Raw genomic sequence first — 16,259 nt, forward strand, 5'->3', positions numbered from 1 at the left:
TCACTATTTACTGGGATTGTCATCACAATGACAAAATACAGGATAAAGTCATGAAAACTATAGCAAAAAAAGCTCAAACATTTCCACTCCAAAGATAAAAACAAAAGAAAGACAAATAAAAAAGAAGACATAGTTCAACCATATTTTGAGCTCACTCAAGTCACAGAAGAAGCTTTGTATAGGTTTCATTTCCATCTGTGCATCTGTCTCATTTTTTTTTTTTTTTTTTTGGGGGGGGGGGGGGGGGGGGGGGTTTAGAAAACTTTTTATTACAAGTCCTCCAGGGTATCTTTCTGTTTTATCTGCATTATCTCAGCATTATCTCAGTATTCCCAAAAAGTGAGAAATGGGATGACGCAGTCCTGATTGAGTCTGCTCTCCATTTCGGAAACTTCTTTCTCATCTTTTTATAAAAAATTCTTCTCCCGCAGCTGTCCGACACCATGTTGGCCCCTTTTACCACTCTCTCAAGTGAGAGTGTCATGTCAGTCAATCAATGAAAAATGCTGTCAGTCTCATGACGACAAGATCCATCCCACACCCCATGCCTCCTTCACCTCCCACACATTTCACTTTCTTACCCATCCCCCCCCCCCTTCCAATACCCATTCCTCTCCCACCCTCCACTGCATCAATGACCCAAGCTGAGCAGGAACTCCCGATTTCTCACCTTTGCTGTTTTGATGTTGTCCTGAATGTAGGCCTTGGTTTCACTGAAGTACCTCTTGTCCTTTCGTGTAAGTGTGGGCTTTAACCTGTCACATGATATGAAATAGAAAGGAAATGTAGTTTTGGGCTTTAATCCATTCAAGAGTCCTGGGAAATTTGTGCAGCAGAAATTCTAATCTTTTAATCATCATCAAACTGGTCCCTCAAAAAAACCACAAAAATCCAGTTTCTGCAAATTCATGGGTTTAGTTTTACTAAGGAGACGACAAATCTCTGGCACAAACATGAACTCGCATTAGGGCAAATGATCCAAGAGAATTGTTGAATGCCGGAGCACCTTCTTACTAGGAAAAACAAGGACCAGGAAGGAAGTCGGTATCTGAAACATGACGGGCAAAATTATTTGGCACCTATTTGAGAAAGGCTGATTTCCTGATCAGAATATTGAGAGAAAAAAAAAACAACAAAACCCCAAACCCTCAAAGGTACTGATCAAAATGAAGTGCAGCAACAGAAACGATACAAAAACCATGAAAAAAACCCTGAGATATTCGAAACCACAAAATATGTCCTAGGACTTTTGATGCTTTATCACTGACTGAAGAAATGAGATTTGCCTTCCTCATGCCCTCGCCCCACCAACACCTGTTCAGATGATACCCGTAACTGAAAGACTCTGCCACAGTATTCTCATTGAAACCTAGTGATGCTATTTTTAGGGTAGGCTGTGCCATTTATGGTCAGATGGCAAGTGGCCGGCCCATATACCAAAGGAAGAACAAAATATCAGGTTTTGCATAGTATGCGCGTGGATGCAAAGAGTGCGGTATAAATGATTTCTGTTGTCAGGAGTCGTTTTCTTTTGCAGTTTCAAGTGGCGGGTGAAAGAGGAAACGAGATTGAAAAATGAACAAGCGACTGGGTTCCAGCAAGTCAGGTGATAAGTAACTCTGGAAGACCATTGCACGGCCTCTCAACCCCTCTCCCCTACTCCTCTCTGCATCCCCTCCCCCTCCCCCTCCCCCTACCCCTCCCCCTCCCCCTACCCCTCACCCACCCCTTACCCACTGATGTCTGAGCTGGACTTACTGATGTATCAGTTTCTGATGGTGAATGGGAGCCTATTTATGTATGTCCTACTCTTAGCTGAAGGGCTATTATGGTCTCAAGGTCCCCCCTATTTATTTTTCAGGGGGGGGGGTGACTTACGTCCTATGTATCTGCCGTAGCTGATATACATAGGTAATCACCTCAAGCAGACAACTAACTGTCTGGTACATTGTACAGGTAGACATTAAAACCGATATGCAAGGCCATGTATTGTCTGGCTGTGTGAGTTTGCACATGAAGACAACATGAGTGGAAATGATTTATAATAGCTCATGAATCCCTAACAGTACTGTACCCCTCGTGAGATATTCTTGGGGGGGGGGGGGGAACAGTTCATGGTTTGTTCTATTTTTCTCTTGCAAACAAAATAAAGGCAACAAGGTACTTTAGTTCTTTGGTCATTGATGCTTTCTAGAGTTTGCTAAATTTAGAGTTACTATAGCTTCCTCTTTTTGTTCAAACTGTGAAGATTATAAATAATATCAAAGAAGAGAAAATCTACAGTTAATATCATCATCCTAAGAATGTATCTCACATCAATCTCAAATCCCGTAAGTAGTAAGCAAAAAAAAAAAATTCCTAGGAAAAAGAGTAAAAAAGGTGGTCTGACACAGAGGTTATGGCCTTGTACAGACTACAAACTGCTCTAAAAGAATTTACTAGTGTAATTTCATACCCATGTGGCAGCTGCATATGTGAGTTTAAAATAATGTAGGCCTATTGACTGATGATCACATGTTGTGTTCACATGTCATGATCTATCTACACTGCCAGGTTCTACGTACCTTGTATGCAGATGGTCACTAAGGTGCAGTTTTATGCTACCTTTTCAAGTTTTCTGACCAATGTGTACATCATTTTAAAAAATGTTCTTCATCGCATGGAATATGCACCATTGTTTGAATCAGTCCCGGGTGATAGCAAGCAAAGCTGGCGTTTTAGCCTCAAAGAAAAAGACACAGCAACCTATAATGTATGCTGCCTTCAAGTAATGCTTTGTTATGGAACAATATGTTTTTTTTTTAAAAGTCCATTTAATCCCATTTGAGAGAAACAAATGGAACTGAAGGTGGTTACTACATATGGAAGCCAATTTGCACGGCACAAGGCGCCGTGACCTTGCACGATTTGCTGCCGGGAGTTTACCCACGCCACCGGCTCCCGACCGGTACGAGGAAGTAATTACGGCCGTAATTTGGCCGCCATCTGCGAGGATTTCGACTGCTTTGTGGCAGCTGGCCTTGTGTATGTTTGAACAGTGCTTCATGGTTGCCAGGCTAATCAGGGAAAACTTCATCTAGAAATGTAAAACACACACACAGACTCACAAAGGCAGTCAGCATGAGACTAAGAAACTAGTAACATTTCATGCATCTCTACCGGTCTTTTGTCAATGTGCAACAATTCTGAAAACAGTGGACTGACTTCCTGATGTGTTCATGGACAAAACTCCTAATCCCCATCATTAAAAGAAAAAAAAAACAACCCAAAGGACAAAATCAACAACAAATAAATCAGTTTGTGGGACTAAGTAGCCATCACAGCCATGCACACACCCACACACAGACACAGACACAGACACACACACACACACAATCCTCCCCCTTGCCCATTCACTCACCTTCTGGACAGCTGAGCTAGGACTAGCAGCAGTATGCAGATCACGGCGAAGAAGATCATGGCGTGGAAATGGTACTCCCGGGGAATGGTCTGCCAGATCCCTCCTATAGGAGCCTGGTGGGGGAAACAATTCCCCAGTGGGAAAAGGGGGTGGGGAGGGGAGGGGAGGGGAGGGGAAACACAGCACACACATTAACAGTAATCATCCAATGTCTCGCAACTAAAAGTCATTACATTGGCAAAAAGACTGTAGTGTCCAACAAATAAATTCAGGAACGATCCTTCTTCTTCTTGCAATGCACGAAATTTCAATGAAGTCCTTGAGCGTCGAGAAGAAGTCGTGTGACATGAGAATACATGTAAGAGCCAAGAGCAAAGAAACTCCACAGAATGGAACACATGACAACTTGGTTATGTACACATAAAAGACTAAATTCACACAGACGCAAACCAGAAAAGATGGGATGTGAGCAGTTTTGTTTCAAACCATCAGATCAAGAGTATGAATGAAAGAAGGAAAAACTACCTGAATGTGCTTTTTTTAACGCATTGAGGGTGGACTGATTTTGCTACAACATGCATTTCCCATAGACACCAGCCCAAGTATACTCACGACTCGTCCTCAACAGGTTGAAGTGGTTCTGGTTTCATAAAACTTTTTGGTTTTTTAAGCTACTGAAATCCCATCTGGTTGGCTGGGAGCAAATTTGTCTGTCAGTTGTCACTGATAACAAGTTTTATGAAACGGGCCCCTGTTTGTTTTTTTTTTTCCCCCTTCTTTTCCTTCTTTCATTCTTCTGTGTAACTCCCTATCCTGGAATACTTTTGTTAAAGCACCAACAGCAAACAGAATTCCCCTTTTCTTCTTGTTCTGCATCATTGTGGCATAAAATTGGCAGTTGTAAGTTCAAGCTACAGCACAGACTACAACACACAGGCCCTTTAGAATTTAATGCGAGCAAGAGCTGAGCATGCAGACTAATGGTGTATAACATTTCAATCGATCCGAGTAACAACTTTGAGATGACACTGCATTGATGCTGGTTAATGATTACTCTTACTCCTGTTATTGTTTACCGTACGCTGCTTTTCTCTCTTTCATTTTTGTTCTTACCAAGTAAGACTTTAGCATGACGGCGCCCTCTTCGCCCAGCATCCTGCCAGTGAACTCGTCGGAGAGCGTGCTGGCCAGGAAGTTGATGGTGAGGAGGAGTGGGATGAGGAGACCCAGAGCGTAGAAGAAGATGGACTTGCCCTTGGCTCGCAGGTTGTAGGAGTTGGATTGCCTGGAAGCAGATGGACAGACGGAAGAGAGTGGGGTAGAACATTTGAGAATCGTACGTCTTTAACAAGCCACGCACTCTACCAGCAAGCCCATATGCCCTCAAGCGACTAAATTCTATACAGTACTGTACTATAAAATCATAAATAAAACCAAACAAGTTTCGTGTGCATCTAAATTTCGTGACTTTCGAAAGAGCAAAAATTTGCCAAATCAAAATGCATGTGAAATTTCTTGTCTACCCTATATGCATTAAATGTCAGCACTTGGCAATGTGCGAAAATTTCATGCCGTGAAAAGGGATGCCATGTCCAATTTGTGAAAATGTCTTGCTTTAAAGGCAGATATTTAGAGAGACAAGTTTTTGTGAATTGGGACTTCCTGACAATTTCACAAGTTGTTAAATTTGCGATCGCAGAGTGCAATTATTGAACAAAGAAATGCCCACTTTGCATGTCACATTCATGTCGAGATCCAAGTTGATATACAGTCTGTATCTGCGTATTGTAAAATTTACAAACAGCACCCGACTCGCGACATTCGGGAATCTAAAAACAAAGAGGAAGGAAATAATGAGGCCCAAAATATTCAGAGAGCACTGAATACCTACTATTAACGCACTAAAAATGCCTGTGAAATCAAGGTCTCTTTTATAGCGATAATGATACTGTCTCATTAACCCTGTTTTTTAGCCTCATATTTTCTTTACTCTGGCTGCTGCAGGTACCTGCATTATAGTCTAATCGACGCTGTCTTTATGACGGTCTGGTCTGTGCTCTTCTCTCTCTTTCATTTCTCCCTGTTGTGTGCAAATGTGTGCATGCAAGCTTGTCCAAAGGGCTTTATACACTTGCAAATTTTTGCTTAGTCCCGTACCATTGGTGGGGCTGGGGGGGCCTTAGCCCCACCGTTGGTACCGGACTTTCCTTAGCCCACTTTCTGTTTACACTCGTTTTTGCCAAAGTGGGCTAGCCCCACCGATAGTCCCGTACTATCTTGGCCCTGCAAAATAGCAGGGTTAGCACCGCAATTGCGGTGCCAAGCAAGCGAGTGTGAACAGAACGAAAAAATAATCCGGGACTAAGCGACGGAGACGAAGTCCAACCTACACTGACCAATCAGAAACGAGGTAATCAAGTGCTGCCGGTGGGTGCGTGTACATGTACAGTGCACAGCATAATCATGAATATGCATTTGGTTTGGAAAGTAGCGGACTAAGAAATACGAGTGTAAAAAGGTCAATTTTCTCCTTAGCCCCGGACAAGAGCTTAGTACGGGACTTATTGGCGAGTGTAAAAAGCTGAAAAAATTGGTACGGGACTAATGATAGTCCTGGGTCAGAGAAAGTACGGGGTTAAGAAACACACATGTAAAAAGGGCTATAGTGTACTTGCCTGTGTGTAGTGTGCATGTGTGTGCGTGTTTATGTGTTGACTAGTATCTCACATTTAAAAAAAAATATAAATATGGCATATTCTAGACTGAATCAAAAGCATTCTGTAACTTTAATTTTCAGGGAAATTTTATCCAGAATACACAGTATTTGCACAATTCAATACTATATTTGTTCAGTAGATTCATGTTACACCTATGTAATTTGTCGAAAACTTGATGTGAAATTGGATTGGATAAATACAATGTAGATGTAAAGATGAGTCAGAGCCCTAGATCTGCTCCTATTAAGAAGACTTAGCGCCGTATTTCAGGAAAAGATTTTGGTGTCTATGCAAGCTGAAATATTGCAGTGAAATACTGCAGTAGCTGGCCAATGACCAAACCGGATAATTGCATTTTAGTTGATATGTTGACTGAAAATTCCATCAACTTGCAATCCATTTCGATACTCTGAATGAAATGGACCCCAGAGCCACATCCACTATACATTTGTCCCACTGACAGCACATTTTGTGTAGTGTTTAATGGTGGCAGTGATGGTGACAGTGGTGGTGGTGGTATGGGGATGATGGTGGTGGTGGGGGTGGTGGTGGGGGTGGTGGTGGTGGGGATGGTGGTAGTGATGGTGGCAGTGATGGTGGTGGTGGTGTTGGCGATGATGATGATGGTAGTGGTGATGATGGTGGTGGTGATGATGGTGGTGATGATGATGGTGGTGGTGGTGATGGTGGTGGTAATGGTGGTGATGATGATAGCAGTTATGGTGGTGGTAGTCCTGGAAGAAGTGGTGATGGTGATGGTGGTGGTAGCGGTGGTGCTGGGGACGGAGGCAGTGGTGATGGTGGTGGTGATGGTGGTAGTGATGGTGGTGGTGATGGTGATGGGGACGGTGATGGTGATGGGGACGGAGGCAGTGATGATGGTGATGAGGACGGAGGCAGTGATGATGGTGATGGTGACGATGGTGATGAGGACGGAGGCAGTGATGATGGTGATGGTGACGGTGGTGATGATGGTGACAGGGATGGCGATGGCAATGGTGACGGTGGTGGTGGTGGTGATAATAACTTAAGTGGTGCTGGTGGTAGTGATGGCAATTGTGGAAGTAATGGTGCAGGCACCTGTGGTGCTGGTGCCAGTGGTGGTGATGGTGGTAGTGGAAGAGGATGAGGATGACGGGGAGAAGGAAAGAAAGAGGCGTGTTGGCCATACCTGTCCTCTTCAAGCTTGTCATCGATGAGTCTGGCGATTTTCTCGCAGTCCGTCTCCAGCGTGTTGAGCGTGTTCTGCACCGTACTGTTAATGGTCTTCTCAATCTGCTTGCACACCTCCTCTATTTGGTTGGCGCAGCGGCTCTGGAAAAGACAACAACATACAAACAACAAAAATATTGATGGTTCCAATTTGCGATGGTCTCGGCTCTGTGAAGTTGGGTAACTTTTTTGGAGGCTTAACATAAAATTTGATTTTGGGTTAGTAATCTATCCGGATACAAATGGATCCATGCTCACAATATAAAAAGTGCGAAGGAAATAGAGTCTTCATCATAGAAACTCATTCCCTGATGTACAAAAGTGGAAATATTGCTGGAAGTCTCTTACATTTAAGCTGAACTTAAGTACATCACTGCATTTCTTTGGGTCTCATTTGTCTGTATCTTTTATTTATTTATTTTTCTAAAAAAGAGAGTTGGCATTTCAAGTTGACCTTAAACACACCAGACTAGCACAATCATCAATGAAGACACTTTGATGGAAATGGCAAAGCCTGTTTTTCAACCAAATGGTAATCAATATGGTATGCAATATGTTTTTAAGAGTGGGGGTGGGAAATTAAAAAAAGCCAATGACACTTGAACCATAAGGATAACACATATTTCTTTCCAACCGCGCCCTCCCCCCTCACCACCCCCACCTTGCTACCCCTACCCCATGCCCTTCTGACGTATGCTCCCTGGGTTCCGTGTTTGCATTCAACCCTGCTGAGATGGGTCCGAGGTGAACCAATTATCATGGTCTGTGTGTGTGTGTGTGTGTGTGTGTGTGTGTGTGTGTGTGTGCATGCATGTGTACATGCTTGAGTGCAATATACCCACCTTGCCCGACGACAGCGTGGGAATGTATATGGTAGGCATGTTGAAGCCGGCACGGTTCAGTCCCGGCCTCTTACACAGCTCCTGGACAATCTGCATGAGCACACGCTGCCGGGAGAAAGATGACCAAAAAAAATTAAAAAAATGAACAAACAAGACTGTCATCACTACCTTGTATTTTAAAGAAAATAATTCATATTCGTTGCCTTTCATTGACACCACTGCCATTCCATAGACTCTGAAAGAAAATTTCAATTATGACAGTAGCACTGGTAAAACTTCTATGCTTTCATAAGTTTTCTTCAACATTCTATTAAGGCATGAATTCATTCAGTTCAGATGTGAAGGGAATAGTTACTCAAGAAATAAAGAGTAATTTCTTCTATGAACAAATACTGTACTCCACAGACATTGAAACATGAGGGAAACACAGAAGACAGTCTTCTCTGTTTCTCGTGGATGCGACAAACAAAATATTAAATACATCTCCTAAATCAAGAGTCCATTACCAGGTGGAATTCAAGATCCCTTCCACGGTGTATCTTCAGTCGGCATGTATGGGAAATATTGATTGAAGCCGACAAATGCAAAATAAACACGATCCCTGAACTTACATTGCATATTATGTATCTCAGTTTTTGCCCTCCAGTTACCGTCTGGATTGGTGAGAAAAGCCCTCGCCTTTTCCACGCACATAAAGTCGTACCATTGACAAAGGGTTGACTTTCAATCTATACAGAGCTACAACAATACACCTTAACACAGTCACTGAAATGTGAATAAACAATTTCTTCTTCTCATTTCTTTGTACTCCTCCAGCGAATGAAATGGGAAGGTTTAGTGCTCTTGAAGACATTCAGTCTTGTCTGTGATTCGTCCATAATGGTGCGGGGAATAAAATGGCCAGAGAAGAAAAGAAGAAAAAGACGATACATTCATGTACACTCTCTTCACAGATGAGCCTGTGTCATAACAGCACTTAACACAATCTTACAGCACAGATTCACTGGTCTGGGCATTTATTAGACGGAGAAAAAGAAAAAGAAAAAAACAAACTTTGCGGAAGCATATGCTCACAATATGCAAGTCATGCATAGCTATCAAAATCATCGAATAGCAAATTTTGCCGGTACTCGCGAGCGCAATACTCAATACTTTTTGCGAGAATGCTTCGTTCAAATTATCGAAGCGAAGTGGAAAGAGAAAAAAAAAAGGGGGGATAGAAAAAAATCAATACGCAACATTCGACTGAGCCGTGATTGAAAGCTCTCATTTGTATGTCTAGACCGGCAAAATAGATGCAAAAACACATTAGAAGCAATTTCGATTCATCTCGTGCCGAGCACTGCAATTGATACCTCTGAAGAGCGAGAGGGGATGGAGGGGGGCGAGAGGGGATCGAGGGGGGCGGAGGAGGGAAGACCCACAGAAAAATGTAATGTTTCTGTCATTGATTGCTTTGGAGATAATACAACAGAAAGAGTCAATATTCCTTGTACGGCAAGGGGAATGTTTTTGTTGTTGTTTTGTTTGTGTTTTTCTACCGATTTTCTTGTGAGGAACTTGGATCATTTTGCAAACAAGAGTTGGAATGAGAGAAAAGGGGATAGGAAAGGGGAAATAAAAGATAGACAGAGAGAAAGAAAGAATGAAAGAGAGATGGACGGAGAGAAAGAGAAGATGTGTGAGGCAGAAATGTCATTGCTACAATTATAATTCACCACTCTAAATGTATGGAGGGGCTCATTTCACCTCATAAAATTGGATTCAAACGGATACCAGTCTAATTCTACACTTTTTTTCACTCTGATCTGTACTGGTCTGGTTGGCTCTCGCGAAAGTCACAAAATTAAAATGCATGCGAACATATCCTGGTGTTATAACAGTGCTACCCCAATCAGTCTTGCGTCAGTCTTGAGATAAAACTACACCTTAATATCCCCAACCAAACCCCCCCACTTTGGCCTTGGCTGACCCTACGCCAGGCAGACTCTCTCACAGTGTGTGGAGTGAAGAGGGAATACAATACAAGGGTACACCTGCAGGAGTGCTAGTCTTTTCCCAGACTCTGGCATTTTATGAACTGGACAGGACTCAGTACAGATGGGTCAGGACATGCTATCATGTAAATGTGGCAGGATGAGAGTGGATTCGCAGTCTTGATGGCAGGCCAATCTCTCTCTCCGAGGGCAGCCGCTGCAAGAGTTTGGTTGGCTCTTATCTTAACACTGATGTGATCTATACCACTATGCACTAGTGGAAGAAGTCCGTTTTGCGTCACTATTTGATAAACACTTTGGGCACACACTGAACGATGAGTGAGAGCCCAGCAACACACTACCTACAACTTCCCTTCTGCCTGTATTTTACACTAGTACTTGCTCCCATGGCACACAAAGCTTCATTATGCTCAACTCGTATTAGGGTTTGTAATATACCGCAAAACCAGAAATGTTTGCGTGTGTGAAACTGTCGCGAATTTTGCGAGGAGCCAAGATTCGCAAAGTGAAATGCATGCAAAACTTTCCCTCTCCATCACACATGTTTATGTAGTATACTCATATTTTAAAGGTCTTGTGTACCTTTGGGAGGAGTGATTTTAAAAATATTCAAGATATCACTTTTGATGCATATGTGTAGGTCAGTTGTACCACAAAACATCCGACCATATGAAATTTTTGCAATAAAGCCTAAAATATAAGGAGATGTCACTATTTTACTCATTAAGCCATAATGGTAGACAGTTTAGTCTGGAAACATTTTTATTATAACTATTGTTCAAGTTTTGTATATTTAACAATACTTAACAACGATTATACTGGTTCAAATTTTCACACTGGTTGTTTCTATCCCTAACTCACATTTTAGAACTACATGTATTTTGAAGCACTAATGCTGGGTTTTTGTTTCATTTGCAAATGGTAAATTATGCCTTTAATGGTTAGCAATTCATGAAAATTTCGAGTGGTTCTGGTTTTGTATTACTGCATTTAGCAGATGGTCCAGAGGAACACTAACAGCCCCAGGAAAAGATAATAGCTATTTATAAACAAACGCTCTTCAGTGGTTAAGTCAGGTCTGAACTGAAAAAAAAAAATGATCATACATTAATTATCTTTCTTTTTTTCTTTGCAGAAGGAAAGTCTCATGCACGATACCATCCCACACATCCAAACCTGTGTGAGAAGCTTTAACTGCATGATCTGGTTTGGTTTGATATTTTCATTTTTGCATCTTTGGCAAATCTGCCAAATCCCTAAAGATTTGAGGATTTATTCACCACAATAATATTATTCCCTGCAAAACTTTCGTTCCAAAGGGAAATCTGTTGACGCCAGCACACGGTGAAAGGGATAAACTTTGGGTAGAAATGAGGTGTGCTGACAAGAATCATTTTGCGGGCCGGACAGAAAGAGTCTTTGATTGCGGGAGGAATTCATGAGCAATTTAAACAATTACCCTGCACATTTTCCCTGTATATTTTCATGCCTGTACAGTATACTGTACAGGCATTTCAACTTTTATTTCGTGTGTATGTATGAATATTGTAAGTGGCATATGCTTTGCAAGCACAACATTTGACAAAATGCATCTTGTGCGACAATTTCTTGAGTGTTTAATTCTCCATTCAGAACCAATATGACAGAAATTTTGAAGTTTTCAAGGAACAAAGTTAGCAATTTTTTCACCTTGGAGACAATGTTAATTGTGAATATTGTGTGACTTGCTAACGTCATGAAAATGTGTCAACACAAAATATTTGGTCTATTGCTCCTGTGGTTCATAGAATGATCTGAAGTGACAAAAGATATGTACAGGACAAAGTACATATTTCACTAGTAAATTCTAGCAATGCTGATGTGGCTAAAATGGGGTGGGGGGGGGGGGTTGGGTTGGGTGGGGGACATTGTATGGTACCTGCCGGTCACTCTCATGGCCTGCTTCGTCGGCCTTCGTCAGGTAGAAATGAATGCGGTCAGCGTGCTTGTTGTTCAGCTCCTCCACGATGTTCATGGTGCGCTTGCACAGCGCCTGACCGATGGGGTCGAAGAACACAAAGATCAGATCCGCCAGGTCGCCTGCAAATCAAAAGAAGGGATGCCACGAGATATCTTTATGAGTGGGACTGAGAGGGCCTGTACAATTTTTAGATTTTTCTTTTGTATACCGAACTGTTTTAGGTGGCTGCTCGGGAGGAATAATGAATGCTTGTAAGCAAGAAAGGACAAAGCTGATGGCTTTTTCTTCTGAAGGACTATAGGCAGCAGGAATAAGAGCTTCGCCTTTGGGGTATAACTGCCACAACCAGGGAACTTGGTATGGTATGGACAGTCTGTGGCTTTAACCACTATGCCATTGTACTAGCAGCTCTTCCTTAATTGTTGCACTGTCAAACCTGTCTTAGTGGTCACCTGTCTATAGCAGCCACCTGCATGTACATGTAAGAACCAAGTTAAGTCTTGATACAGCCGTGTTCTTTCTGTACATACAGGCGACCTGTGAATGGTGGTAAATCTACCACGTACTAACTGGACACACTGTTATTGTTTCTCTTTGGCAGCCTTTAATAGACCGGAATCGAAAGTTGAAAGTAGGCTGCCTTTCTATTTTAGGCATCACAACTAATAACTTGAACCATCTATGCAAAAGGTTACATCTTGACAAACATAAGAGTGAAGGACTGCCTTACAAAGAGAATTGTACTGTCCAAGTTATACGACCTTATCACCATTAATTTGACACCACATTTTACTGTAGGCCTATATCACACACTGGACAAAAGATAAAATGGATCTGGTGAGATTAATCAATTCTGCACAAAATTCAGACAAAACATCACAAATACTTTGGAGCAAAACAGGAACTGTCATTTGTTAAAATGTGCTGCTATTTCTAAAATTGTTAGCAACAGAGAGGCTTCTAAAAATTCTTTGACCAAAACAAGAAATAATATATGAATAACATAGGCCTCAAATAGGCCTTTTTTCTCTCTACTCTATGATAAATGCACAATGAATAATATAAATCAATATAAATTCGCACAGCACAAAATCACATAAAAGTATTTTCTGGGACTTGAGGAGTTATTCAGATTTCAAGATGTATAGAAAATAACAGATATTGCACAGCCATTAATAATTCAAAACAGGAGAACTTTTGTATTGAAGCCAAAACAATGAAAGTCATGCAGAAAATCTGCAGTCCAGATAAAAACATTCTATTTTTAATCTATTTGCTTTTCTCTGTGTTGCATATGTTATAAATCAATAAAGAAAGGATAATAGATTGACTGAACAATGGCAAATATTTGGGTGAATGAATACAATGCAGGCCCTAACTAATTTTTGCCAATTGTCATGCTCATACACCTGTATTGACTGATATTTTTTTTCTCTTCACCTACATTTTTTTTCCATCTTCTTCAAACAATGCAATTTTCTAATTTCAGTGCCCAAAACTTACACTGTACATAAAACCTGGAATTCATTTCACAGGTCAATAGTCTATGTGATTGTCATTCACACATTGGCTCAGAAAGAGAGAGAGAGAGAGAGAGAGAGAGAGAGAGAGAGAGAGAGAGTACCGGTGTGTGTGTGTGTGTGTGTGTGTGTGTGTGTGTGTGTGTGTGTGTGTGTGTGTGTGTGTGTGTGCGTGTGTGTGTGTGTGTGTGTGTGTGTCCCTTGCTGCTATCTTTAGAAGTGCCAGACAGCATAGCAGACAGTTGAGGACATTTCATGCAGACATTCCAGACGTAGATGGGTTTACACTGTGAACAGATAGATCGGAACATTCTGGCAAGCACATCTATCCACACACACACACACATACACAGAAAAACGCCCCCTCCGAAATGCAAATTTTTGCCACGGAACCTTGCCACCTTCAAATGCACACACCTGTGCCTGCACGAATGCGTCTACATGTAAACACGCTAAAATCAATTGCCCTGGACTCCTGCTTTTGTATCAATATTGAACATTTGTACTCCAAAACAGTCTGGACTCCTTACAAATGACTTGTGTGATGTATTTACATGTGATAATGGTACAAGAATGTGTAGATATAAAATCATTTTAAGGTGCACGTCATGTTACAAAGACTACTGCCTACATTGCCCAGGAGGTTACTCAACTCTTCATTGAGGAGAGGAAAATGGGTTAGTAGATCTGGCAGCCAAAAGACCGGGAGTCATAACGAGAAACCAAGATGGCATCTTTATCAAACATGACATGACCCGAAACCTTTCAAGCCCGTGGGGGCAGGTAACGCAGTGACTGACTGTTGTTAGTTGGCGCACTTGTCCGCATTATATTCATATCAACTGTTCAAGAATTCTTTCGCAAAAATCAACAGAATTTTCACAATTTTGTAACTTCCTGTTATTCTAATAAGATTTTGATCAAATTTTCACTGTTGTGCTCATAAGATTTCACTCTTTCTTTTCAGACTAACTTCAAACTGGTCCAGAGTAACGGGAGTAACCCTTATAATGCATTTTGATCCTTGGGATGGCGTTCGCACAAATCAATTGTCGCTGTGTATAAGGCAAGACCCTAACAAGATCTACAGTTGTGGGATATGAGTTTTCTTCATGTTTTCTTCCCTCTGTACAAATGAAATTTGTAGGATTGCAACTGCTGATCTACATTTTAACAAACATGTCGCCAAAAAGGAACCAGACGACATGTTTGATTCCCGGTTGTCCTTTTTTTTTTCTTTCGGACACGTTTGTTAAAATGTTAGATCAGCAGTTGCAATCTTACAAATTTCATTTGTACAGAGGGCAGTCAAATTGAAGAAAACTCACATCCCTCATATCTTCACCCCTCTGCTTAATAATAATCTCTTTCTTTTAAGATTTACAGTTGTCAGGAACAAAGGCATGCATAGAATATTCAGGAGATTTATGATAAACCAGTCTGTTGCAGAAATTACTGCTACTGAGAATGATCATAATCAAATAAAAATGTCAGGAAAACATTCACGAGAAACAAACAAACAAACAGCTTTTCTCCTGTCTGAGCACCAAGGGACTTACTCCAAGAAGCTAGAGGGAGGGCTGAAGGAGCTACACTTGTACTTCCGATGGAATCTATTTTCATATTTCTGTGGTTACCCATCTTTGGAATAAACAACATGTTTGCTCCCAGTGAATGGCATTGTAGGAAATCTACCGCCGTAGAATTTAGCCGTCGTGCATTCTGGTGATACTTGACAGAGACGACCGGAGAAGTATGTGCCATTGCCAGAGCAGACACAACAGGACATAAGACCTGCTTTTTGTTTTCTTTTCCTTCTTTTTTTTTGTGGTTAGATTCTCCCTTGAGAATGACTGCCTAATAATGCATAAAATAGTGATATGATGCTCGAGAATAAAATGTGGGTGTATGTGTGGGTGTTTGTATGTCTCTGTTTGTATGTACATTCTATGTATGTACAAATGTCTTTCTGACTGTTTATATGTAGGCCTATATGCAAGATACGTATGTCTAAACATACACTGTTTACATATGTTTCTGTCCAACTGTCTGTCTTTCTATCTGTCTGTCTGTCTGTCTGTCTCATTCTGCTTTCTCCATCACACACTCGAATCTTCACTGGGCGTCTCGCCCCTTTGTCCGCACGCCCCAATCCGCGTAATCTCGACTGCGTCACGGCCCTAAAAAGGCACTTTGCGTGACGTCAGTCCCAGCGATAATTAAAATGTATGGCTACTACGAAGAGAGGGTTCAACGACTTCGCCTCTCACGGAGAGAGTTTGTGGAGCTCGATTTCCAGTGGGATGTTGATTTTGGGCATGTTGCGTATTTTTCTCACCACTGTGGTCTGCTAGTCCCACTCAGAGGTAGAAAACAACCAAGAAGCTAATGACACGTGATTAGTCTCGAATTACTTTTACCCACCGTGGAGACGAAAAAAAGAAAAGAAAAAAAAAAATCCCGAGTAAAGCATTTGGCTTTTAAAACTCAATCAATAAACAATTTTCCAGACATAATGGTGTCTGGAATATCAATTAATCTTTACACTCGAAGGCGCACATTATGAATTGTATGACGAGCTCTCATATGCAGACGGCACCATTGAGCATTT

At 41.5% G+C, this 16,259-nt stretch overlaps 1 protein-coding gene across 1 annotated transcript in view; it reads right to left on the reverse strand.

Moving 5' to 3' along the window:
• Positions 1 to 627: 627 nt before the first annotated feature.
• LOC139714000 (uncharacterized) overlaps positions 628 to 16,259 on the reverse strand; it is a 55,435-nt gene continuing 39,803 nt past the window's right edge. Inside the window, exons 7-12 of the mRNA XM_071625725.1 lie at positions 12,087 to 12,247; positions 8,172 to 8,276; positions 7,289 to 7,431; positions 4,514 to 4,685; positions 3,401 to 3,513; positions 628 to 755 (exon numbers count right to left, since the gene is read on the reverse strand). Coding sequence (XP_071481826.1) covers positions 632 to 755; positions 3,401 to 3,513; positions 4,514 to 4,685; positions 7,289 to 7,431; positions 8,172 to 8,276; positions 12,087 to 12,247 — 818 coding nt within the window. The 3' untranslated portion in view covers positions 628 to 631. The remainder of the gene's footprint in view (positions 756 to 3,400; positions 3,514 to 4,513; positions 4,686 to 7,288; positions 7,432 to 8,171; positions 8,277 to 12,086; positions 12,248 to 16,259) is intronic.

The sequence above is a fragment of the Diadema antillarum genome, unplaced genomic scaffold (genome assembly GCF_040938485.1).
Source record: "Diadema antillarum isolate AM-2024a unplaced genomic scaffold, OU_Dant_1.0 seq00002125_RagTag, whole genome shotgun sequence".
Classification (NCBI taxonomy): domain Eukaryota; kingdom Metazoa; phylum Echinodermata; class Echinoidea; order Diadematoida; family Diadematidae; genus Diadema; species Diadema antillarum.